General features: G+C 44.8%; 1 protein-coding gene across 1 annotated transcript; it reads left to right on the forward strand.

The window, feature by feature from the left end:
* The first annotated feature begins 20,596 nt into the window (after positions 1–20,596).
* On the forward strand, positions 20,597–25,801 carry LOC136481431 (2-isopropylmalate synthase A-like). The gene is made up of 12 exons (XM_066478777.1): positions 20,597–21,291; positions 21,896–22,109; positions 22,202–22,282; positions 22,415–22,504; positions 22,597–22,683; positions 23,000–23,100; positions 23,664–23,697; positions 23,806–23,880; positions 24,161–24,244; positions 24,327–24,461; positions 25,159–25,304; positions 25,394–25,801. The coding sequence occupies exons 1-12, from the start codon at positions 20,597–20,599 to the stop codon at positions 25,533–25,535; spliced, it is 1,884 nt and encodes a 627-aa protein (XP_066334874.1). The 3' UTR covers positions 25,536–25,801.
* Positions 25,802–27,399: the final 1,598 nt, after the last annotated feature.

The following is a 27,399-nucleotide window of genomic DNA, read 5'->3' on the forward strand; positions in this document are numbered from 1 at the left end:
TCAAGGCCTAGCCTGGGAGGATCTTGACAGCTACTTAATTGCCAGAGGTCTCGAGTGTTTTGAGGTCTATATGTGTGTTATGCCTGAAAGCTGACTATACTCTAGAAATGTGGAGATTGCTTAATCCAGATTCAAAATTGATCAAATCACAAAATTCTATTAATGTAGCTGCTCTGCTTTTAATCTTTATGTCATCTATTTTAGGATATATATTATTAATATATGTTAAATTTATAATCTTGAAACCTGTCGGCTCCGCTTTGTGCTTCTGTTTCGTATGTCATTGTCTATAATCAATGGTGCTTTTTCAAGAGTCAATCTTGACCATGCAGACAGTCCTCATTGGAAGCAAACCATGATGAAGGTTCACTTTGCCGCTTCGGCATTCTGCAGATCCTGCTCTCTACCTTGCCAAGCATCTTTTAATATGAATCACGCACCAAAAGCGAGCCAGCGAGAGTGCCCACATCGCTCACCGTTCCAGGCCGTCGGATTGGGCGCATCGACGGCCCAGATCGAGCCCTGGTAAAGCGGGTGGGTGGCCAGCGACCCCAGCGCGAGCGGGGTGCGGGCGACGCCTGCGCTGCAGCCGCGGCGTTCCCGGCCATCCCCGGCTGCCGTGCCGCGGTAGCGACCAAGCTACGCCGCTACAGCCAGGCCTGTGCTCGTGGCCAGCAGGCCACGGGCCGTCTCCGGCCGAGGCACGGCTGGCCCCGGTGTCCGTGCGGGACCAGCGCAGCTCGCCGGCAGACCAGGCGTCGGCGCTGAGGCCGTCCCCGTCCGGATCGACGCCGGCGTCGGCACCCTGCGCGCGTGCTCTGCTCTGCTGAGCGCTCCTGGGTGAGGAAAGGAGAATAGAAGCTTTTTCAGAGTTCCCAATGCAAAATCTCCTGACACATATAAAGCCCTGGTTTAGTTCGCGAAAAGTTTTTCCAAAAAGTGCTACAGTATCTATTACATCGAATTTTGCGATATGTGCATAGAGCATTAAATGTAGACGAAAAAAACTAATTGCACAGTTTGGTTGGAAATTACGAGACGAACGTTTTGAACCTAATTAGTCTATGATTGAACACTAATTGCCAAATAAAAACGAAAGTGCTACAGTAGCCAAATTTCTAACTTTCCACCCACTAAACACAGGCAAACAGTTGTTAACTGTACATCATAGCTCATTGAGAATAAGGAAAAGTATAGGGGCCTAAGTGCAAAACGTTTGTCCTATTAGGTTTCCCTTTTACTTTCATGTTTTAATCCGCTAATAAAAGTTATAAAATCTATATGAAAACATACAAAATTCATAAAATAAAAAAAACAAGTTCTGTTTTGTATCTCATAACGAGATCTATGCAATTGATATATAATATCGTACACATTAGTGCAACTTGAAATATTCAACATTAACGATTCAGTTTGTCCATCTATATCCATTTCACATTTTGAAGTATTTTTATCATTTATTTCCAGATAATCATGCTCCAAATTTTATATGGCATCTGTATAATAATATTTGAGAAACAAAATCAACCAAAGGTTTATTTCCACCGGTTAAAATACATGCACGTGATTATACTCTTAAATAACCACGTCTATGAACGTTGTTGCCCATTTACAAAAATTCGTTTCTCTCTCCAAATTCTATACTTCATATAAAAATTGCTTAAATGACTAACACAATGCATAACAATAACATCCATTATTGTAAGGCTAAACAGGTAATCTAAATACATACACTAACATTTGTATATATTCACGTATCCACGAAGGTCGCTCCATATTAGTCTACACGTAATTTCCACCTATAATATTTTCACGTACGTTTTCTTGCAAACCAAGGATTTGTCTTACCAACGTTGCTTAAAAAAACTTTAAAATTGCATAGTAAATCACAAAAAAAATTATAAATTAGAAAATCAAGTTGATCTGAAATCCTGACGAGTAGAACTATGCAGTGCATCCATAATATCACATGTTTTAGTAAAAAAAATTTCATATAAACTTTTACTTATGCTTTTTAGGGGTGAATAAAATTATAACTTCATGATGATAAAGTCTCCAAAATACATAAAAATCATAAAATAAATAAAAAATTGCTGAGTTTCTCATCACTACACCTATATTTTTATTGCCACTGGCCTAATCGAAAGAGAAGGCGCGGCAAAGCTGCGCCCGCGTTTCTAGTAGAAGAGTATATATCAGTAGGCAGCCTCCAGGTGTAACATCAAGTAGTAATATCGTAGTGCATTAGTGATTAGTGCTAAATTTGCACTGGTCAAGGTTGTTTGCTCTAATAATAAGGTCGACCATTTATGCTTGGCAATGGATGAAGTTTTGGTCTTCATGTTTGTTGATCTCCACTGAGGCTACTGTTGGGCCCATGCTGATTCGACGGGATATTATTTTGTTCATGTTGCAGTGCACAGATAACCCTCTATGGTACACCAAAAATTGTTGGGCCCATTCATTATACGGCAAAAATATTTGGTTATAAAATATATGAGACATGAATCTTAATGAATCTGATTGTTCATTTTACTTTTTACAAATTTTATTTTGTTTTGTATTTTACCGTAGCGTTAGCGCAGGGACGGTAACGGTAGTGATTTTAATAATCAAGTTTCTTTTCCATGAACCGTATATATGGTGTGTGCGGTGACTATGGATGAAAATGATATGGAAATATCCCGAACCGAACCGCAGTCGTTTTCTACATTTAACCCGATCGAATTCGTTTTTTGCGGACAAAAACGGATACTAAATTCGAAAATGAAATACGGAGTACATAATTCGAAATTCGGTACGAAATCGGTTTGGGCATTTGTTCGTTCGATTTCTACATTTCTACATTATATTCGCAATATACCGAATTTAAATTCAGTTTGGAACCGAATTTGGTCCAGCAGGGCAGAGGGCACTAGCCCATGTACTAGCCCAGCAGGGCACTAGCCCAGCAGTGCACTAGCCCAGCCCAATAACGAAGCTAACCCTAATCCCCAAACTCCCACTCCCCATCCCCAGTCCCCAGCGTGACTGCCCGACGGCTCCTCAGTCCGCCCCCTCCCTATTGCTTTGGCTAGCGCTGGCGGCGCCGTCCGTCATCCCCACGCGCGTGCCGAAGGTCGGCGAGGAGGCGCGCCTTGAACCTCCGCGTTCGCGACGAGCGCTCCAGGTGGTCCGCCGCGCCGGCCAAGTTCTCGAGGTACGCCGGGAGCACCGCCGCGCCCTGCAGCTCTCTGCCTGCCACTGCCAGCCAACGCCGCTGTCGATGTTTTACCACTGATAGCCTGCCACGGGGGTACCCGGGGCAGTATGTTCGGGTTTCGGCGTATGCCGAACTCGATGGTTTACGCAAGAGACAGCCGATTTATCCTGGTTCAGGCCCTCGATCGTAGATCGAGTAATAACCTTACGTCCAGTCAGCCTTAGCCTTTGCGTTGGATTGATTATGATCTGCTCTGTTCTCTCCTTTAACAGGAGCATTGCCCTCCTTTATATAGTCAGGAGGCCAGAGTCCTAGTTGGTTTACAATGAGATTTCCTAGTAGGATTACTTGATAGTTCTACTACTAAAATTTACATGGGAAGAATCCTAGTTGAACTAGATCTTCTCTCTCCCTTGCGGGGTATCCTGTGGGTCCCGTATCGACAAGCCCCCGAGCACTTCATGGTTGAGCTCTGAAAGTCTCGCTCTGTCCCTTCAAGTCTTGTTGAGTAGGAATAAGATGTCATCCGAGTGCTTTCTGAAGTGAAACCTTGTAGCGCTTCTTAGGATCTTTGAGTGGTGAGTGTTTTTCTGAAAAAAATACATCCATCTGGTTGTAGCCTCCGAGCCTCTTGCTATTTGGAATAAGGAGCTGGAGGATCTTGTCTTGAAGTTGTTCCGATTGTTCGTTGAAGTTTTATCAAAAAAAACTCGAATATGGCTCGTTCTAGGTTCTTTTTGTCGTAATGTCTTGAAATGGTCTGTGTTGAGGAAGTCTTTTGGTGACGTGCGCTTTTTCAAAGAAAAAGTGCACTCACTGAGTGTAGCCCCCGAGCCTCTTGCTATTTGGAACAAAAAGTTGGAGGGTCTTGATCCTTTATGTTGTTTGAAAGTTTGTGTTCTGAAGTAGTCCCCAAGACTTGATTAAACCATCGTCCGAGTAGTCTCGCGGCATCCTTCCGAAGTGGCCTTTTAGTCTTGGATTAAACCATCATCCGAGTAGTTTTGCGGCATGCAGCCTCTGAGCTTATGTCCGGGTTCCTTTTTGGTGAAATTACACTCACTGAGTGTACGAGCCTCGTGCTTTTGGGTTTATCCCGCAGCTCCGCGCTTTCTCCGAGTTCTTCTCTTTAGAAAAGAAGTCGGATGAAGAGTTTTGATGTATCGTCGTCATTGTAGTCTTGAGTTTCTTGTATTCTTGGTCTTTTGTCTTTGGTTCCGAGCCTCCGGAATTAGTTGAAAATAAAAACCGGGTTCCCTAGCTTAGTGTTGATTAGGCTATGGTGCTGGTCGAGCCTCCGAGCGTATGTCCGTGTTGTTTTGTTCAGGAGGAAATCGGATGCGAGGTCCTGGCGTATTCTTTGATGGTCTGCTATTGCCAGATGTAGTTGTATGGTGGTGGTTGAGTGTAAATGCCTTTTGTTCACGGGTTGTACTGTGCTGGTATATTCTTCCGAATATGCCCGTCTTCGAGTACTGCTTCCTCTCGTCTGAGTCATCTATTATTGAGTCCTGTCTTTTCACTGTGTCCTTTGTTAGGCTTATTTCGTTGGTACTCCTAGTCCATGTGCGCCGATCCTTTGGTCTATAAATACTGTCCCGGAGTGCTTGTTTTCATTCATTGGATATTCTGTTGAAACCTTGGTGGTCACGAACATGGTAGTTTGTGAAGTAGAGCAGCCCCCGGGCATGTTTTGTAGTTCCTATGTATCTTGTCGTAGCTAGAGGAAGTCTTGTGATAGGGATTAGAGGTAGGCTAATCCTGCGACAGCATTGTGCCAGGATGTACGTGGTGGTAGTTGGAGAAAGTCTTGTGATGTGGGCTTCGTTCCTTCATCCGGTAGTTCTGGGTTGATCCTCGTTGTCTGTCTTGAGACCGTCCGGTGCAGATCAACACCATATTCAGCATCACATCGGTCTTGGGTAGACAGATGCCTGCCGGCCTTCTATGTTCCATGTTGCCCTGTCGTGCTGTCGATTTCCGCCTTGGATGCACTGCGTCTGTCCTTTGAAGAAAACAGTGTAACTGATGGCGGTTTGTCCTTCCGAGTAGCAATTTGGGACACGTAGTCGTTCTAGAGGCTAGTCGTGTCTGTGTTCCTCTTTGCTACTTTGCTTTTCGTGGTGCCGAGTTCGTTGGGTCTTGTAAGATTTGTAATCTTCTATTTTTGAAGTCGCTTGTAATGTAACGAATCTTGTCTTCTGAGTTGTCTTTGACTTTTCTGTTGTGATCCCTGTCATTCATGAGACTACCGAGTTCTTTCTTACATAGCCGGGTTCTTTTGTTCCTTGTGAGGTAGCCCTTTCTTTCTTCTTTCTTTCTTCTTGGTTTGACGGGTTGTTCTTGTATCAATCTGATAACCCTGCCGTGGCGTTGGACGGATAAGTCTGAAATTTGCCCATTGGTTTGTACCGTTGTGAGGATTCATGCCCTCTGTCGTTTTAGCTACGTCGGTAAATGGACCGTTGCGTTCCCACATTGTGTTTTAACGGGCTTTATGGGCCGTTTGTATCACTGAAAAATCTATTTAAAGACATTTTATCTTCCTTTCCCTTATCGCCTAGCTCTTGCCTTTAAACCCTAGCTTTCAGAAATCTACCACCGTCATTGTCGCCATCACCCGAGCACCATCATTCTAGCTTCATCTTCCTTAGTGCCTTTTTTGCTTCCGCTAGTTCATGGGAAAGAAGAAAACCGCAAGCAAGTCTCAGGCGACCTTCGTGGACAAGGAGTCATCCCTGTCTTTGATTGAAAACCAGGAGTTCGTGGCCATGAGGGCAGCTCAGAAGGTTTGGCCGGCTCCAACAACAAGCGAAGACCAGCTGCGCGAGCTCGTTAGCGACGGCTTGATCCAAAGCAAAGTCATCGCTGAATGGAGAGTTCCGGGCGAGCATCGGGTTCCGGCTCCGGGTCCTGGTGAGATTGTCCTTTTTGTTTTCTTTGTCCGCGCTGGACTTTGTCTTCCTGCTTCCGCCTTCCTTCATCAGTTTCTTGGTTATTTCGGGGTTAGTCTGAACCATCTAACCCCCAATGCCGTTCTCCATCTTTCTGTTTTTGTTCACCTTTGTGAAGCCTTCCTTGGGATCCCTCCTTCTCTATCTCTTTTTTGCTTTTTCTTTTGTCTGAAACCTCAACCCCGCCGTGAAGAAACCAGCGCCCTCGGCGGTTGCGGGATTCAGTTTCGCCAGGGTCTCAAAATTAAGTTTTTTGATTATGACCTGGTTGATTCTGTCAAAGATTGGCGTGTCGAGTGGTTCTACGCTGCCAATTTGATCCCTTCTCTTGTCGTTCACTCCGGATCTGGTCCTGTGGTGAATGACCGATGGGACAAGAAGCTTGAGTCACCTGCTGAGATTCAAGCGATCCAGCCACTCCTTGATAGGATTAGCATGCTAAAACAGTAGGGTTTGACCGGCTTTGGTATTGTTTCAAGCTTCCTTCATCGCCGGGTTCAGCCTTTGAAAGAGCGGGAGCATCTCGGCTTTGAGTATTCTGGGGCCGAGGATCCTTCATGCATGGTCCTAGCTCTTGAGCTGACCGGTGAGGAGGTACTCGAGCGCCTCCAGAAGATGCTGAAAGGAGTGAGCGTCATTCATCCTGCCATCTCTGAGTTCTCGGCCATCAACCCGCCCCCAGCTGTGAGTTGTCTATCTTTTTATTTGAGTTCTTTATGTACTCTTGCTGCATCCGTTCTTGCTTAGCTTTTCCTTGTCTTGATGTTTTATCTTTTTTTGCAGGAGCTTGGGTGGAACTTTGTCGATCCGATCCCCCTTGATGTTCTCCCTGCCGTGGCGGAGACTGGGGATCGTCTAGTTGGTACTTCTGCAATTAGTAAGTCTCAAACTTTTACAGCCCTTCCTGGGGTTTCTTTCAGATTTGTTGATGTATATGAAGAATATGTTCCTCGTCTAGTCCCTCGCGGTCCTCGCAGTGTCCCGAAGAGGGGGCGAATGGATGGGTCTTCATCTGGCTTGCCTATCTCCAAGAAGCCTCGCAAACCAAGTACTCCCTCAAGTACTCCAGTTGTTGCAAGCATGCTCTTAGGTGAGCACATTTAATACTCTTTGTTCTTTTATTTTCATGTTTCTCTCTTGAACCGAGTAATTTTCATCTCCTTTTCAGCAGGTGCTCTGGTTTCGTTGGCTGAGGAAGAAGAGGATGATGAAGTCCCCCTCATCATGCGGCGGTGAGTTGTTTTTCATATTCTTGTTGCATTGAATTTCTCCTCTTTGTTTTGAATTTTAGTCTTGAACTTTTTGAAGTAATCGGAGGTCGGGTGTGAGTTCTTCCGAGGCTCCTGCGCCGACTTCTTCTGAAGCTCCGGTGTCGAGCTCTTTGGTTGCCTCTGTCCCGAGCTGTAATGCTCCTCCGGTGCGGAGTTCTCCCATGGCTCCAGCCCCGGCTTCTTCCACGGCTCCGTTGTCGGCTGTCCCGCTCCCGTCGCCGGGTGGCGGGGACGTCTTCGCCGTCGTGGTTCCCCCTGCGAGGCTTTCTCTTGGCTTCACGAAGAAAAAAGTAGTCGGGTGAGTAGATTCTAGCTTTATCTTTTTGGCTTTTATCTTCCTTCCTCTGGTTTTTATTGGTGCTTCCTTTTATCACTTTTCAGTGTTTCGTCTTCTCTAATTTCTTCATCGACTTCTTCTCTGCCTCCCGCCGCGCCAACGAGTTCTGAACCTCGAGACTCACAACATTCTGTTGATGAAGTCGCCGCGGGGGCTTCAGAGCTACCTGGCGGAGTTGCGGACTTGGTCGCTCCGGAGGTAACTGTGGCCGTCACGCCGGGTCCTTCTGTGGGTTTGGCTCCGGCTTCCCTGGAGGTTGCTTTGGTCATTCCTTCTTCGCCCCAGCCGGCCTCTCCTTCCCCTTCTCTCGCTTCCGGCGGCCCCTCCTTTTCTGGTGACGTGGTGCAACAGTTCGATGCCACTCATCGGTTATCGGAGCTGACCACATCCTGGGGGAGCTTGTCGGCCCTCGCGACTTCTTTTGGTGAAAAGCTCCAGGTAGGTTTTACTGCCACTCCTCTTTTGCATGCTTGTTTTTCTTCTATCCTTACGCCTTGTTTCTCTTTGCCTCTTTTTGCTTAGTCTTTCTCCCGTGATCATTCTGGCTTCTTTTTCTCATCTAAAAATGAGAGGAAGTTGTCTTCGGAGGTGGACGCTCTGAAAGCCGATCTTGACCTCCTCCGGGCTGAGTTGGTGATGGAGCGTCAAATGCACCAAAAGGAGGAGAAAGCCCTTCGCGCCCGGGTAGTGGAGACGAAGAAATAGAGAGATGCTGCGGTGGAGTCTGTGAAGAATGAATGCAAAGGTGCCGTGGGTTCTGCCTGTTTCTTCTTGTATTTTGACTTCTTTTTCCGCTGACTTGTTCTTGGGTGTCCTGTCTAGCTCTCCGAGTTGAGAAGCAGAAGCTCTCGGAGAGTATTGATGAAATGAAAGCCCTTGTCCGTTCTAGTCATAATAAAGCTGAGGAGGTAATTTCTCATGCTGAGGAAGAACTCGCCCTTGCTAAGCTGATTAGGCGCGGAGCTGACAGAGATCTTGTGCAGGCCCAAAAAACTATTGAAGGCTTGTCCGGGAAGCTGGCGACGGCTACTGAGAATTGGAATGTTTTGTGGAAATCTTTTCGTTCAGTAGCCGATGTCCTCCGGACTCCAGCGGATGACGGGCAATCTTAGGGCGCAGTTCATTCCCCGGATTCCGACTCGTTTCCAAGAGTTCACGAAGAGGTGTGCCCAAGTATGTACCAAGAATGTGCTGGCCCAGGTCCGGGTCCTTGCTCCAGAGGCGCCTCTCTCCAAGATAGCAGAAGAAGCTGAAAGCCAAGAATATCTTGACGCCGTTGAGAGGATGGAGTCTGAGGTCGAAGGTCTAGCCAGTAGGGTTGTAGACAGTCTAAATATTGACATTTCCCTTTCTGATGACAACGCCTGACTCGATTGAGCATCCCCTTGTAATATTACACTCCTTTTTAAATGAAGATTCTTTATTTTTGTTGATGTATTCTTTGCCTGGGTGCGGTTGAAGTTACTTGACTTGCTGAGTACTTTGTCCTGTTCCCGTCTCTGCTCCGCAAAACAACTCTGTGCGTTATTCTGACGAGACCCCTCGATTTGTCGAGTACTTTTCTTTTCTCCCTCCTTTGTGATCCGTCGAGTGCTTTGTCCGTGCTATGACTTGTTAGATGTAGATCTTTGCGTTAACAACCTTTCGCCTGCGCTATGTAAAACGACTCAGTATAGAATGTTTGCCTTGGCAAACTTCGGCATCCGAGTGCTTTCTTGAGTAGCGCTTGTGCTTTTCCGAGCAAAAAGTATTCCTATCTGGATGTAGCCCCTGAGCCTCTTGCTTTTTGGAATGAAGTGCTGGAGGGTCTTTTGAAGTTAAATTTCGGTCGACTCAGCCATTTTGCTTTTTGTTTCGGGTGTTAGCTTTTAGCTACCCTCATCGGCGAGCTCAAGCGTTTTTTCAGCTATTTTGCTCTCGGCCGGGATGCTCAGGCATGTTTTCAGCCATTTTGCTTTTTTGTTTCGGGTGTTAGCTTTTAGCTACCCTCATCGGCGGGCTCAAGCGTTTTTTCAGCTATTTTGCTCTCGGCCAGGGATGCTCAGGCATGTTTTCAGCCATTTTGCTTTTTTGTTTCGGGTGTTAGCTTTTAGCTACCCTCATCGGTGGGCTCAAGCGTTTTTTCAGCTATTTTGCTCTCGGCCGGGATGCTCAGGCATGTTTTCAGCCATTTTGCTTTTTTGTTTCGGGTGTTAGCTTTTAGCTACCCTCATCGGCTGGGCTCAAGCGTTTTTTCAGCTATTTTGCTCTCGGCCGGGATGCTCAGGCATGTTTTCAGCCATTTTGCTTTTTTGTTTCGGGTGTTAGCTTTTAGCTACCCTCATCGGCGGGCTCAAGCGTTTTTTCAGCTATTTTGCTCTCGGCCGGGATGCTCAGGCATGTTTTCAGCCATTTTGCTTTTTGTTTCATGAAAACAACTCGTTGAAGGTCATGACAAGACATGCTGTGGATGAATGCCATCTTTATTGATCATGAGTATAAACTACTACATATGTTGTTGAAGAGTATTGCTTTTCGTCGATTGTGAACGTTGGTCCCTTGTGGCTTGCATATCTGTTTTTTCTTGAGTTGTTTCTACGCGTAGAATCTTCTTAGCTGGCTGATGTGCCATGTATTGCTGACTTCTTTTCCATCTTCGGTTATTAACTTGTATGTGCCCTGGTCCGGTGACTTTTGTGACAATGAAGGGACCTTCCCATGGACTGAGTAGCTTATGTCGTCCGTCAGTCTTCTGTATCCTTCTTAGTACTAAGTCTCCGACTTGTAGTGATCGAGGTTGGGTACTCTTGTTGTAATGCCGTCTTAAACCTTGTAGGTATCTGGCTGATTGGAGGGTAGCATTTACTCTGATTTCTTCTGAGCTGTCGAGTTCTAATCTTCTTGTGTGTTCCGCTTCTCCTTCATCGTATTGCTCTATCTTTGGGGATGTCCAGATCAAGTCGGCGGGCAGTACGGCCTCTGACCCGTAAACTAGGAAGAAAGGTGAGTAGCCTGTTGCTCTGCTTATTTGAGTTCGTAGTCCCCATACTACTTTCGGTAATTCTTCAATCCATTTGGACCCATAGTCCACTAGTTCTTCGTATAATCTTGGCTTTAATCCGGCTAGTATGAGTCCATTAGCCCTTTCTACTTGTCCGTTGGCCTCTGGATGTGCAACAGACGCATAGTCTATACTGAAACCACAGTCTTGTGCCCAGCCCTTGAATTCTGTAGCTGTGAAAGGGGAGCCTAGATCTGTGATGATTCGATTGGGCATGCCGAAGCGGTGCATAATGTCTTGGATGAACTCGACTGCTTTGGTTGCGCTGTACTTCGCGAGTGGTTTGTATTCAATCCACTTGGTGAATTTGTCGATTGCTACGAAGATGTACTCGAAGCCGCCTTTTGCTTTTTTCAGGGGTCCTACTTGATCTAGCCCCCAGCAGGAAAAAGGCCAAGCAGGTGGGATGCAGATAAGATTGTGAGCTGGTACGTGGGCTTGTCTTGCAAACATTTGGCAACCTTTGCATTTTTTGACAAGCTCTTCTGCGTCTTTCAAAGCGGTTCGGCCAGTAGAATCCGGTGCGAAATGCTTTGCCAACCAGTGTCCTTGAAGCGGCATGATTTCCATAGCAACCTGAGTGTATTTCATCTAGGATTTCTTTGCCTTCTTCAAATGAGACACATTTTAGTAGTACTCCTGATGATGCTGCTCTTCTGTAGAGTTTATCCCCTACTAGAACAGTAGTTTTTGCTTCTGCGAACAACTTGTGTGGCCTCTGCTTTATCTGCTGGCAGTTTATTTTCTTTGATATAGTCAATGAAAACTTGGGTCCATGAAGTGTTGATTATCAAGATCTGAACGCCTTTAGCCTGAATTTCATGTGTTGTTTCACCGGGTTGTTTGATAGAGGGAACTGATAGCTCTTCTATGAATATGCCGGGTGGAACTTTTGCTCTGTCTGATCCGAGCTTGGCAAGGACATCTGCTGCAATGTTGGAATCGCGTAGGACGTGTAAAATTTCTAATCCTTGGAAATGTTTTTCAAGTTTCCGTATTTCAGCACAATAAGCACCCATGTTTTCTTTGGTGCAATCCCAATCTTTGTTGACTTGGTTGATGACCACTGCTGAATCGCCGTATACGAGTAATCTTTTTATTCCGAGGGTAATCGCCACTCATAGCCCGTGGATGAGGGCTTCATATTCTGCTTCGTTATTTGTAGCTTGCCATAATATCTGAAGGACGTACTTGAGTTGTTTTCCTTCTAGAGAAATGAGGAGAACGCCTGCACCGGCCCCGCCTAGTTTGAGTGATCCATCAAAGTACATCTTCCAGTGGTCAAGGATTGTATCTGATAAAGGCTGTTGAATCTCTATCCATTCGGCCACGAAATCGGCGAGGGCTTGAGATTTGATGGCTTTCCATGGGGTGAAATTGATGTCAAGAGCTCCAATTTCAACTGCCCACTTGGATATGCGCCCCGTGGCATCTTTATTGTGTAGGATGTCTCCGAGTGGAAAATCTGTCACCACGGTAATCTTGTGGCTTTTGAAATAGTGGCGAAGCTTCCGTGAGGTAATGAGTAGAGCGTAGAGTAGTTTTTGTACATGCGGGTACCGGATTTTGGATTCTGACAGTACTTCGCTGATGTAGTATACGGGACGTTGCACTTTATACACGCGCCCTTGTTCTTCTCTTTCTATGACTATTGCTGTGCTGATTACGGTAGGAGTTGCCGCAATATATAGCATCATATCTTCATCTTTCTTTGGAGGTGTCAGGATAGGCGATGAAGTGAGGTATTCTTTAAGTTTTTTGAAAGCTTCGTCGGCCTCTATTGTCCACTCGAACTTGTCTGTCTTCTTTAGTAGTTTAAAGAAAGGTAACCCCTTTTCGCCGAGTCTTGATATGAAATGGTTGAGGGCCGCCATGCATCCTGTTAGTTTCTGCACATCTTTGACACTTCTAGGTGGGCCCATTTCTGTTATAGCTCGAATTTGCTTGGTGCTGGCTTCGATCCCGCGCTGACTGACCAAAAATCCGAGTAGTTGTCCTGAGGGAACTCCAAATACACATTTATTTGGGTTCAATTTCCATCTCCATTTCTTCAAGTTTTCGAAGGTTTGCTTTAAATCTTCAATTAGAGTGTCTGGGTTCTTTGTTTTCACCACCACATCGTCCACGTATGCCTCCACATTTTCACCGATTTGATTCCCAAGGCAAGTCTGGATAGCTCTTTGGTACGTGGCGCCAGTGTTCTTTAGTCCAAACTGACATGGTCTTGTAGCAGTAGGCACCAAACGGGGTGATGAAAGATGTCTTGCTCTGGTCTTCTTCTTTTAGTGCGATCTGGTGATATCCTGAATAGCAATCGAGAAAAGATAATAGCGCAGATCCTGCTGTCGAGTCAACTATCTGGTCAATGCGTGGTAGCCCGAACGGATCTTTTGGGCAATGTTTGTTGAGATCTGTGTAATCGACGCACATACGCCACTCGTCCGTGTTTTTCTTCTGTACAAGGACCGGGTTTGCTAGCCAATCTGGATGAAGGATCTCCTTGATGAATCCGGCTGCCATCAGTTTTGTTATTTCCTTTTTAATTGCTGCCTTCTTGTCGGGTGAGAATCATCGTAGCCAGTTGTTTTACAGGTTTGGAGCTTTTGTTAACATCAATTCTAGTGCTCAGCCAACTCCCTTGGGACTCCTGGCATGTTCGGCTGGCTTCCAAGCGAAGATATCTTTGTTAGTCCCGAAGAAAGTTGGTGAGCGCGAGTTCCTATTTTGCCAAGAGGTGAGCACTGATAGTTACTGTCTTGGAGGTATCGCCTATGCCTAAGTCGATTTGCTTGACGTCGGCTTCTTTTGGTGGTGCGATGATGCTGGGATTTTTAGCCGGTATTTCTAATTCTTCTTGGCTTGTTTCTGCAGCGATTGCGGCTATTTCTTTTCTTCCATTGTCGGCTTGCGCTTTAGCTGCAATTTGGATCGCCTGAACGTCGCAGTCAAAAGCGCGCTTTAAATCGCTTCGAAGAGAAAGGATACCGTTGGGTCCTGGCATCTTAAGCAGTAAGTACGGATAATGTGGTATTGCCATGAATTTGGCCAGTGCTGGACGTCCGAGGATTGCATGATATGATGAATCGAAGTCGGCGACTTCAAATTTGATAAACTCTGTTCGGTAGTTTGAAGGAGTTCCAAAGGTAATAGGTAAAGTAATTTGTCCGAGTGGCATGGCTGCTTTGCCGGGTACTATTCCGTAAAAAGGTGTGCTTGTTGGCGTAATCATCCCGGCGAGTTGTAGTCCCATTTTCCTTAGAGTTTCTGAAAAGATGATGTTAAGTCCAGCTCCTCCATCGATTAGTACTTTGGTGACGGTCATACCAGCAATAGTCGGATCTAGAACCAGTGGATAATGGCATGCGTTTCCCACGCTAGTCCATTGGTCTTCTCTGGTAAATTGGATAGGATACTACGACCAATTGAGGTATCTTAGTGTAGCCTGGTTCTGCTGTCATAATGGTCCGCAGTGCTAGTTTTTCTTGATGTTTGCTTCTGCAATCCGGAGCCCCTGAGAAAATCACTGCTACCATTCCCCTGGGTTTTTGGAATCCTTTGTCCTCATGGTTGTCTTCTTCTCTTTTCTGATTGTCCTCTTTGGTGTTTTCCTTACTATCTTTTCTTGTGTATCGATCATTGAAAGTGTAGCAATTTCCTGATGGTGTGCCTCCCACTAGGGTGCAATGGGCAACGTATGTTTTCAATGTCATCATATCTTCTGGGTTTGGGAAACTTCTTTGATTTGTCGGCCATTGCCACAGTATTGTCTGGTCTACGTTTTCTTTCTTGATGTCTGCTATTTCGGTGATTTTGCTTGTCCGGGTTAGTCTTGGTTGCTTCTGTCCAGGGAACCTCTCTCGTGTTTTTTCTTCTGCAGTAATCATCTTTTCTACTGTACGTCTGAATTCTTCATTGTTTCTTAGATTTTCTTTGCAGAAGTCTTGAAATTGCCATCTAGCCATGATTCCGTGAGAGAAAGCTTCAATTACTTCTCGTTCGGTTATGTCATGCACTTGAGCTCGTAGTTCGCCGAATCGTCGATAGTAGTTTCTAAGACTTTCACCTCCCTTTTGCTTGAGTCCTTTTAGTTCTGCATGAGTGATTGGGTGTATAATGATTCCTGCGAAATTCTCACAAAAAGCTCTTTGCAAATCCTCCCAATTTCTGATAGATCCTGGATTTAGTTTATCGAACCATTGGAGGGGCATGGCCTCCAGTGCCATGGGGAAGAAAAGGGTTTAGATATCATCGTCTCCTCCAGCTAGTTCAATTGATTGTGAATATATTCTGAGCCATTGCTTTGGTTCAGTTTTGCCATCATACTTGGAGTGATTAGACGGTTTGAATTTGTGAGGTAATCGCACCAATGCGAGCCTGTTCGCGAAGCAGGGGAACCTAGTCGTGTGCCTTGGTTTCTTTGAATTTAGATTCGGCGCCTTCCTCTGGCCAACTGTTGTTCTGATGGGAACAATCTTGCGAGGTTGTCTGGGATAGGTACCCTGCTCCTAGTCTTCCTTAGTTGTTCAAATCGGTGGCCTTGATTATGTTCCTTCCTACTTCCTCCGTCATGGCTTCCACCCGGCCCAAGTCTTTCGAAAGCGGATTTCCTTTGATTTTGATCTTCTTGCCGGTGGGTTGTTGATCTGGCGGGTAGTCTTGATCGAGCTTTCTCTTCATGCGTTCTCGGGATTGTTGATCGGAGCAAGTCCTGGAGCTGTTCATACTTCTCACCAGGATGCGAAGTTGCTCCGAGTTCTTCTAATGCTTCTCGAATCTTATCGTAAGGCGTATTCGCCGTGCGTCTTCCTTCGACTTCTCGTTGCGATTTTCTTTTGTCGTACTCAGCCAATTCTGACTCGTATCTGATCCAAGCTTCCCTGCGCTACCTAGCACGGTGTTGGCGCCCTTGCTTCAACTTGTTTTTTCTTTCTCTAGCTTGTTTCTGACTATCTGTTTCTCCGTCGTAGCCCTGGGCAAAGGGTGATATGTTGGATTCTGATTCATCTGATGATCTGACATCGGGTGCTTCTGGGGGATTTAATGGTGACCGCGGTCGTCGAACCATGAGCACTTCTCGTGCATAAGTCGTTCTATTATTGGCGTTAGTTTTCATGCTGTCGGAGTTGCTGATAACTTTAGTGGATGCTTCGGTGTCGTAGATCGAGTCTCCTTCTTGGTAAGGTAAAATAGTTGTTGTTGTTGTGCCGACTAGTTGGGTTTCGCTACCCTCAGGAATGGAATCCGGCCAGTGGATGATACAGTCCTGCGATGTTATCGTTAGCACGAGACCCTCCTGAGCTCCTGTCAGTGGTATCCCGAATCTTGGATTGAAAAAGTCTTTCGACCTGTCCCTGATAGGATTTTGTCATGTTGTCGAGCCCAAATGGAAAAGAACTCGACTTCTCGAGAGAATTCTGGGGGTAATCCGAGTTGTTTTGAGTCGTGCTTTGGAATCTTGCCAAAAAAGAACTCGGTTTCTTGAAAGCACTCGGATAAAACTTCGCCTTAGAGCTTGAATTCGAATCGGATACGGGTGGTCGTGAAATCCGATTTGACTCGGATACTATGAGCTGTGCGAATCTTTTGGTGAGCTGATCCGTTGCAGTTGTTGAAATAGGAACTTATTTTAGATGATCTGGATCTTCGAGGAGATGGCTTTGAAGCTTGTCGTTGTTGTCTGCCTCGCAGATCCATGAGCCGAAGATGAAAGTTGATCCCGTCGGGAAAATTATGTTGTCGAGGTCCATCGAGCTCTCGGAAGCAAAGTCGCCGAAAGCCCCTACCTGGCGCGCCAGCTGTTGATGTTTTACCACCGATAGCCTGCCACGGGGGTACCCGGGGCAGTATGTTCGGGCTTCGGCGTATACCGAACTCGATGGTTTACGCAAGAGACAGCCGATTTATCCTGGTTCAGGCCCTCGATCGTAGATCGAGTAATAACCTTACGTCCAGTCGGCCTTAGCCTTTGCGTTGGATTGATTATGATCTGCTCTGTTCTCTCCTTTGACAGGAGCATTGCCCTCCTTTATATAGTCAGGAGGCTAGAGTCCTAGTCGGTTTACAATGAGATTTCCTAGTAGGATTACTTGATAGTTCTACTACTAAAATTTACATGGGAAGAATCCTAGTTGAACTAGATCTTCTCTCTCCCTTGCGGGGTATCCTGTGGGTCCCGTATCGACAGCCGCCGATCGTAGTGCCCATCGATGGCGCCCACCGAAGACGGCGTTTCTGCTCCCACGAAGGGCAAGGCCAAGGCTAAGACCAAGACCGTGCGCCAACTTCTTGCGCCGCCGACAGCACGGGCACCGGCACCGGCACCGGCACCGGCAGCTACGACTTCTCCAGCGCCACCTCCAGCTCCAGGTACAATCGGTCTGGGGTCTTGATGTTCCGCTTGGCTGCTCCTGCTAGCTATTTTACATTGTCGTATGCTCTCATACAGAACCAGTGCTAGAAGCTTTGCAGACATGCACTACTAGCTAGCACGTGTAAGACATATATGTTTCTAGATTGATGAAGTTTTAGTTGTGGACGTGTGATATCATACTGAGTAGAAAGTTTCAGTCTCAACTCTGAACATGTATGATATATCTGATGCATCGTTCAGTATGTTTTCTTTTCTGAAGATTTGTAGTCTTGATATGTGTGTTGTTTGTCAATGCTGGAGCGGTACATATGAGTCTGCTGGCTAGGGACATACACTAATCCCCTCTAGAAATTCAGGATTGGAACATCAACTTAGTATTATTCAGTTCTGCACTGAGTAATAAAGCCTGGTGCACTTAGGATTGGAACATCTTTTTTTTCTAGACACAAAACCAAAACCTGACACAAAGATTAGATAAGCACGGGCTATGAGGCTAGATAAAACCTAGTCTTCTATTTTGGTGCAGCATTGATTTGCCTTTGTAATTAATATTTTGTCCTGCAAAATCTGATATTTTTATTGGGAAAAACTATAGTTTTTATCAAAATCTGATATAGTTTTTATTGGGAAAAATCTGAGATATTTTTATCAGTACTCTAACTTATTTTGGTCATTTTGCTTGATCATCAGGATCTAGGAATAAAAGGTCTGCATCTCAGAGTATTAGCTCTGGAACTTGTGATAGTCCAGCCACACAAGCATCCGTAGCAGCGTCAGTTTCAGTGATCGGTTCCAGTGCTCCTATTGTTGACATTGACACCAGTTGCACTGGCGCTGGCACTGGCACTGGCCCAGCCCAACCTGGTGGTGCACCAGCAACAGACACACCTGCAGCTCCAGTTAATATTGGCGAAGATGATCAAGATGATGAAGAGCAGGCTCATCTTTCTGGCAAGAGGTACAAAAAATGCACATCACATGTCTGAAAGTATTTCACCAAGAAAAAGGAGGTTATAGAGGTGGATGGAAAGCAGTATGAGTAGCTGTGGGGGTACTGCAATTTCGCTAGGTGCAATAAGAGGTACAGAGCTGAGGGCCCTTGTGGGACGACTGCATTCAAGAGCCATTTGAGGTCAAAGCACAGTATTGTGGAGGGACAACAACAGCTTAATGTTGGTAAGAACACTGGTTCTGAAATTGCTCATATCGTGCCTTTCAAATATGACCAAGAAGTTAGCTTGAGGAAATTGAACTTGGCAATCACCATGCATGAATATCCTTTCAATATAGTTGAGCATGAGTATCTTGTTGATATTTTCCCCTTACTAATATTTTGTTCAGATGCGAAAGTGGTTGGATCAATTGTGAGTGATCTTGAAGTTGATGCTTTGACTAATGTTGTGGCTAAACTGAAAATTGAGGTATGTTTATCCTCTCCTCTGTCTATATTTGATGTTGGCTGCTGTTAAAGCTATCTTGTTGAGTGGAGTAGCACACTGCACACACTTTCAACTCCATCTATATATGGTGCCGTGGCATGCATGTACTTGGTCTAGTACTGGTGGCCTACTGGAGGGAGGATCGGGTTGATTGTAGCACAAATAAAAACATTTCTTATTCTCATACACTGATCACACTAATACCCAAAGAGAGTGCATTGCATTATCAGTAAGCCTTAATTATCAGCATATGCACGTTCTGGCAAGGAGAGATGGATCGGATGCACTAGCTAGCTGCCATATGCAACTCGGCTGATTCTATGGAACTCCCTAATGCTCCTCTGTATATATTCACTTTGCAAATTTCTAGGACAAGGACAAGGAGGGCGATGGGGACTCTGAGGAGGACAATGAGGATGCAAAAGACATGGAGAGCGATGGGAACTCTGATCCTGACATCATGGATGATGCTTATGAGCTCTAGATGTTCATGTTCTGTTAATTGTGTGTCGTACTACTTAAGACCACGGGTCACGCACTTGTTAATTTGAACTAGATCATGCACTTGTTAGTCGCGAACTTGTTATGTATTTGGCCATGAACTTGTTTAATGTTATGCTCTGTGGATCGGTTCGTATTGAATTCTCGTATTCCGACCGTGTTCGATATAATTCCGCTCGAATTGTTTCGTTTTCGAAATTCTCGATATTCCGTAAGTTCGTGTTCGTTTTCGTGTTCGGTTTTTCCGCTTTCGTTTTCGTTTTCGTATTCAAATGTAAAAGTAGAAAACAGTTGAGGAGTTCTCCGTTCGATTCCGTCCGTTTTCATCCTTAGCGGTAACGAAGGCTGAGTCCGGGTGTTCCCATAAAGGCCCCAAGGCCCCAAACGCAAAATGAGCCAGGTACTCCGGCTTCTTGTGCCGTGGGACAGGTCCGACTGCACGAGTTGGTAGCGGCGGCGCTAGAGTACAAGTCGCGCACGACCACGGCACAGCACACCGCCGCTCCCCCTCACGCCCTCACCGCTCTCGCGTGCTCGCCGCGGCGGACGCCGTGCTGCGTGCTCCGGTGTGTCAGCCAGCCCGCCGCGATCCGCTCCGCTCCGTGCCACCTACGAAACCACCACCCGTCCGGATCAGGATACATACTATACGAGGCCGTATCCGAGTCATCATCCCGTGCTGGCTGCCTTGTCGGACTCCTCTCCTTTTCCAAATCACTCCCATTTCCACCGTCAATTTTTAGAGACTTTTCTCTGTGTGTCATTATAAAAGATCGTAATTATTTATGTGCCTCTGAAAAAATTTAGCGGTTTTCAGCGCCACTACTCTAACTTTTTCGTGTCATCCATGCCACTTCCGTCAGTTTGGGCTCTAACGCCGTTAAACTGTAGGTGTGAAAAGACGAAAATGCCCTTAAGTTCAAATATGTTATTAATTTTTTTGAGCATCTTAACGACTTCAAATGAAAAAACTCAAAATTAGAAAGTTGTAGATCTCGTCGAGATCTATAATTTTCATATAATTTTTTTTCATTTAATTTCGTAAAAAAATAATATAAATTTTCTAAGATATATTAATCATATCAAATTATATTTTTTTTACGAAATTAAATGAAAAAAAATTATATAAAAATTATAGATCTTGAAAAGATCTACAACTTTTTAGTTTTGAGTTTTTTCATTTGAAGTCGTTAAGATGCTCAAAAAAAATTAATAACATATTTGAACTTAAGGGCATTTTCGTTTTTTCACACCTGCAGTTTAACAACATTAGAGCCCAAACTGACAGAAGTGGCATGGATGACACGAAAAAGTTGGAGTAGTGACGTTGAAGACCGCTGAATTTTTTCAGATGCACATGAGATATTACGATCTTTTTATAATGGCACGTCTCCAATGTTTACACAAGACCCCGCCGCCGCCGCCCGCCCCTCCTAAACCCCCGCGACGACTCTGAGCAAGCCGAGTCCCCGGCGACCAACCATGGCCTTCTCCGCTAAACCCTACTGCTCCACCACCACCAAACCGCCCACCCCCACCACCCACCTCTCCCCCTCCCCCTCCCCCTCCCCCTCCCTCTCCGCCCATGGCCTCTCCGCCGCCGCCGGCAAGTCGACCCCCAACATCATCCGCCTCCGCGCGTTTGCCCAGCGCATCCGGGCGTCGCAGCAGCAGCGGCGGCGGCGGCCCGAGTACGTGCCGAACCGCATCGACGACCCAAACTACGTGCGCATCTTCGACACCACGCTCCGCGACGGGGAGCAGTCCCCCGGCGCCACCATGACGAGCGCCGAGAAGCTCGTGGTCGCGCGCCAGCTGGCCCGCCTCGGCGTCGACGTCATCGAGGCGGGCTTCCCGGCCTCCTCCCCCGACGACCTCGACGCCGTGCGCTCCATCGCCATCGAGGTCGGCAACCCGCCGGAGGGCGAGGGCGTCCATGTGCCCGTCATCTGCGGCCTCTCGCGGTGCAATAGGAGGGACATCGACGCCGCGTGGGAGGCCGTCAGGCACGCGCGCAGGCCCCGGATCCACACCTTCATCGCCACCAGCGAGATCCACATGCAGCATAAGCTTAGGAAGACGCCTGAGCAGGTCGTCGCTATTGCTAAGGAGATGGTGGCGTACGCACGCAGCCTTGGGTGCCCTGATGTCGAATTCAGCCCTGAGGATGCCGGCAGGTACGGCTCTTCACAGCTTTATTACTGTTGGGGAACACTAGTACTTGCAAATTTTGTTGATTGTTTGTCACTGTTGTTTCAATAGTTGGCGTAAAGAATAAAGGTCCGAGTATTAGGTACATGAAACTGTAATCTGGTCTGAAACTTCCTGCCCATGTAACTCAAGTTCTCAAAATCATCCACTAATCTATTGGGCAGTTTGCACCAAAGGCTCAATTTTAGTGCAACAGAGTTGATTGTGATTTAAAGCTTCTTCTACTAGTTTCAAAAGTCGCACCACTTGGCGGGGAAAAAAAATATGCTGAGTAAAATCTGCATTTTGGAATCAACCTTATTAGCAAATCAAAACGGAGCAATATTTTCTTACTACCGAAATTTTACTGCCACGTTTGGTCTTAAGTGAAGCTTGTAAGCTTATTAGTGCATCCAAATTATTTTGGTTGGTCTTGGCCAATTTACTTTTGTAAATGGAATGCAAAAGTTTAGCTCATCCTGGAACACCCTTGAATTGTTGTACTATTTCACAAACAAAGGATCCGTTTTTCCCTGATGTGCTTAATAAGGCTGTGGCCTGATAGATTTCACCTTGCCAATTACCATCCAGGTCAAATCGAGAGTTCCTGTATCATATACTGGAGGAAGTCATAAAAGCTGGGGCAACCACTCTTAATATCCCAGACACTGTCGGATACACCCTTCCTTATGAATTTGGGAAGTTAATTGCTGACATAAAGGCAAACACTCCTGGAATTGAAAATGCTATCATCTCCACTCATTGCCAGAATGACCTTGGTCTTGCGACTGCCAACACATTAGCGGTACTACCTTCTCCTTATTTGTTTCTATTTTATATATAATTTATTATCATTGGTTAATCTTTAACCGGGTTACTAATTTGACTTACCTTTAGGGCGCTCGTGCAGGAGCACGACAGTTAGAGGTGACTATTAATGGTATTGGTGAAAGAGCTGGAAATGCTTCGTTGGAAGAGGTGAACTCATGTAGTTGCCGTATTATATGCTGACATACCTTACAAAATAGTGTATGATGGATTTTGGAAAAGAAATCTGAATTGGCTTGATAGAGTGTTTTTACATGCCTAATATTTCTGATCATTGTTCAGGTTGTCATGGCAATTAAATGTCGTGGGGAGCTCTTAGATGGTCTATATACGGGAATCAATTCCCAACATATTACTTTGACAAGCAAAATGGTACAATAATTGTCTTTTTTGTCTGTTTTCTTTTCTACCTCTTTTGAATTTTTCAGATGACTGAAATTTCTGGCGCAAATGCTCTATTCTAGGTACAAGAGCACAGTGGACTTCATGTACAACCGCATAAAGCTATTGTTGGTGCCAATGCCTTTGCTCATGAAAGTGGAATTCATCAGGTAAACATATTCAGTCTCCTTGCTACCATCAACTTTTTGGAATTGTAGTTCTGGTGGGTTGGTTGTTTCTAAATCCTTAGCATTTATCTTTTTCATCTGTTCGGTAATTGGTTCTCAACTTTTAGATAATTATTTTCACCTTTGTGATGGATCAATCATGGTTTCACCTTGCATCATTGCTCCGAATCTCTGAGATATATATATTTTTTAACTGATGATATCAATGCTGTATGATTTAACTATTTTTATAAACTGTGTTGGTTATAGATTGGAATGGTTCTTCATGTTCACTTTTCTTTTGTTTTATTGTTTACAGGATGGGATGCTTAAATATAAAGGAACATATGAAATAATATCGCCTGATGATATTGGTTTAACACGTGCAAATGAATTTGGTATTGTTCTTGGGAAACTCAGGTATTATGCAACTTTCTACTATGATGTCATTTTCTCCAATAATTCTGCTATGATGTCTCTCAATTGGATTTCTCTTACCAACTTTCTACTTTTTACTTTTGCCTGATTTGGTATGCATCCTCTTAACTAAAGAGCCACAAATGCTTAGATTCTGAATGCTTATGTATTTGGCTACTAAATAGGTATTAACTGTCGTTGACATTAGTATAGGTAGTGTTGCAGAAGTATTGGTTGTAGGGTAATGATGTAAACCATTACACTTAAGTCACATCATAGACATATACCCTCTAATTCTGTAATTATGCAATGATGTATTATATTCTTAAACTTGAACCTTGATCGTTTAGTGTGGCAAATGTTTGGTCTTCCATTATTCTATTTATCATGTTTATGCTTCTAGGACTAGGATTGTTGGCTTGGTATAGTTTTATACTCTTCTAGCTTAGATGAACTAGATTTTTCATGCTAAAATACAATTGGACAGGCATACAATGGTAAAATAAGTCAAATTTTAGAATCTCATCCATAGTAATGTACTAATGTTTTCTTTTCTTGTTGTCCAGCGGAAGGCATGCAGTGAGATCTAAGCTAGTGGAGGTACAGCTTGAATATTTCTTTGTTTTTCTTGCTACAAGTCCACAGCTAGAGGCCTTTCATTTCAGTTCTTACTGTTACTGAATGGCATCCTTGTTTTTCCACTTGTAGCTTGGATATGAAATCAGTGACAAGGAATTTGAAGATTTTTTTAAACGATACAAAGAGGTCGCGGAGAAGAAAAAGGTGACTCTTTGCTTAAGTATACTTTGTTTATTGCTTGTGTGATACTTTCTATCCTTCAATTATTGTCTTTCTAAAAATTACATGCATTTAATTAATAACTTTCACCTTTTATTTGCCATGTTATTTTCTCTCTCTGCATTTTTATTGAATCGTTACATTTGCATTGAGGACTGTTTGCTCTCATGCTCAATTTATTCATCAAATCTTTATTATAATCTGTAGCTGTAATTTCTGACATGCACTATGCATTGAAACTCACCAGTTAGTTCACCATTTGCAGCGTGTAACTGATGAAGACATAGAAGCGTTATTGTCAGATGAAATATTCCAGCCTAAGGTTATTTGGTCCCTTGCTGATGTACAGGTATAACTGAGCTGCAGTTAACGAAACTTTGGTTAATAGAAACATGATATTCTAAGCTCGAAATGCTATGCATCCCTTGCAGGCAACATGTGGAACACTTGGCTTATCTACAGCAACTGTGAAACTGATAGCACCAGATGGAGAGGAGAAAATAGCATGTTCAGTTGGAACAGGTCCAGTTGATGCAGCTTACAAGGCTGTTGACCAAATCATCCAGGTTAGTTGCTTTCGGGATCTTGGTCTTTCTTGTATTGGTACACGATATCTAACAAGATGGTATTGATCCATTATGTTTTAGTTATGAAACTACTTGTATCTGGTGAACCTGTAGTTTAGTATCGTCATTATAAACCCACTAAAATCAAACCCAGTGTTTACAAGGATTTGCATCAAATTTATCACCACCAGATGAATTTCATGAGAAGGGATACACTGGTTCGATGTTGAAAATGAAATTGCATATATATATAGTGGCATGACTTGTTGATATGATGATTTAGCAGAGTATTGAGTCTGGTTATAGTTTAGCAGCTTGAGAAAGAAATGAAAGTGTCAGTTGAGCTACTTGGAAAGGTTCCAAGGTCCATTTCAATGTTGTGGTATCATGCAATGTAGCATGGGATGCTATTCTATCGACAGCACTTTCCAACTTTGGCTTGAGAAATTGTGCATCTTCTGAAATAGTGTCTACTTTAGCTGGTGTGCATTTTGAGTAGAAAACTGGGGTGTCAAAAAATGCTTAGATGTCAACATGGTTTGGCACCTATCAGTTTTGAGTAGAGAAATACAAATGGACTAAGTAACTAACTGATGCAGCCAGGATTGGGCCCAAATGCATTAACTCAATTATTTTGTTTCATTTATTATCGTTGGATCAAAACCAAGAGAAGTCTAATAGGACTTGCTATCTGCAGATTCCAACTGTCCTCCGAGAATATGGTATGACTTCAGTCACAGAAGGCATTGACGCAATTGCGACAACTCGAGTGGTTGTCACTGGAGATGTGACCAACAACTCCAAGCATGCCTTGACTGGTCACCCTTTCAATCGCTCCTTCAGGTTATAGCCCATTCAAATCCGGTTTCATTTTTAAAATGCTTCTGCCATTCCCTTCTCTCTTAACAAATATCTGTGTTTGCTGACTTCAGCGGGAGTGGGGCAGCAATGGACATCGTTGTGTCCAGCGTCAGAGCTTACCTGAGTGCCCTGAACAAGATGTGCAGCTTTGTTGGTGCTGCGAAAGCCAACAGCGAGGTACCTGAGAGCGCAAGCATTCAAAGCACAGAGTGAGTTTGGCGATCGTTTTGGTTTTCATGTGGGCTGGGTGATGTAAGAGCTTGAGCAACTATAGAGTGACATTTCGTTTCAGTAACAGGCTGTTCAGTATTGGGTTTCCCCTTGTCAGTGTGGTGATTGTGCTGTTCCTTTTTGGGAGGATAGTCCCTTTAGCTTAGAACATGCAGGAAATTTTGGCCCTATGTAGTGTACAATTTGTATCTTATATGAACCATACTTTCAATAATGAAATAATATTAGGGTGCATCTAGCCACCCATATATCTACCCCAAATTTGTTGGTTTTTTCCCCAGAAATCCAACGTACCGGAGAACCTCCCTTTTCCGGAGTGGTGGTGGATGTGCAATACACTTGTTGCTTTGTTAGTGTGGAATAATGGTACAGAGTTACCGTGTGGCGGTTTATGTTGACGCCTTAATTCAATTTGATGGTGTTGTTTTATTTCTTTTGTTGCATGCGGTTGTTAGTTTGTTGCTTTTTTGTCCTTTATTAAAAAGCAGCTTTAGAAGAATATACTTGGGGCCTCACCTACTTTTTGGGGTTGAGTGGCAAAAACCTTACTCTAGTAAGGCCACTGCTAAGACCGTCTCTAACAACATGACTCTATTCAGGAGACATATTTACAGTATGTGTTGTACTGAAAGAAAAAGGTTATGGACCTAAAAGCTGCCTTCTCCAACATCAACGCCAAATTTACCGGAGCTAGGAGCAGCATACAGCCGGACACCGTTCTGGCCATGTGAGCAGAAGACGCAAAAGCAACGTGAACCATACATTTTTGGATTGTGCCCAGCCTCTCACCCAAAATGGGTACTGCGTTTGCCTACTTTGTTGGACCCGTTTACTGTCGTAGAAGCAACGTGAACCATGTATTTTTTGATTTGGGTGCCGTAATGGCTAGGCTGTTGGAGACGGTCTAAGTCCCTCAAATGTAGGGGACCCTTGAATCACTCTCAACCCCTATATTTCTTTTTTTTCGAATTACTAAAGTACAGACATAGACGCACGTGCACTCACCCTTATGAATACACGTACGTAAACCCCACCCCTATGAGCACCTCCGTAAGACTGTGCCGGCACATCTCGAGATTAACGAAGTCATCATAGGCGCCTCGTTGTCGACGGGAACATCGCCTACCACTAAAAGCACAACGCCGTTAAATCGTGTATTAAATTCAGAAAAATGGGAGCACCCTTGTCAAGTCGAGGACTTAAGCCAGGGTGGGCAGGTTCCACCACAAGGAACCTAACCAACTGAGCTATGCTCATTTCGCTCAACCCCTTATTTCCAATGGATTAAAAAACCCTATTTTTATGACTCTATCTAAGGCCCCTACTTTACGGTTTCTATCCTTCCCATCTCCCTTTTAACCCCATATCCGCACATAATCATCTCGAGCCCCCCTCTACTTCCACCGTCCACATTTGCCTCTTCGATGTCGGTAACCAGATTCGCACCCCGCCATGGGTCCCTTGTGTTTTCCCTGCCTGATTTGGTCCCTTAAGTGAAACCCTAAATCACGCCTTCCACCTATGACTTTTCAAGCTCCGATTGCCCTAACTTGGCCTTTGAGCTCCGCTCGCCTGCCATTGAGATTCAGCTCCTACCTCTGCTCTTCTGCCCCCAGGGTTCGGCCTCGAGCTCCAGCCTCCTCCTCGACCCTGGTAGTACCCTAGCCTCCACCTGGGTCTTGGTAAGTCAAACTTGTATCAAATTTTATGTCAACCCATGGACGTGTCAACCAAATGTCAATTTGGAGTATGAAATGTAAATTCTTGCATGGGAGTTTGCTTGTGAATTTATTTGAGACTATATGTTCCTATGTCATTTTTTATTGCCAATTGATTTGACACTTTA

The sequence above is a fragment of the Miscanthus floridulus genome, chromosome 9 (assembly GCF_019320115.1).
Source record: "Miscanthus floridulus cultivar M001 chromosome 9, ASM1932011v1, whole genome shotgun sequence".
Lineage (NCBI taxonomy): Eukaryota > Viridiplantae > Streptophyta > Magnoliopsida > Poales > Poaceae > Miscanthus > Miscanthus floridulus.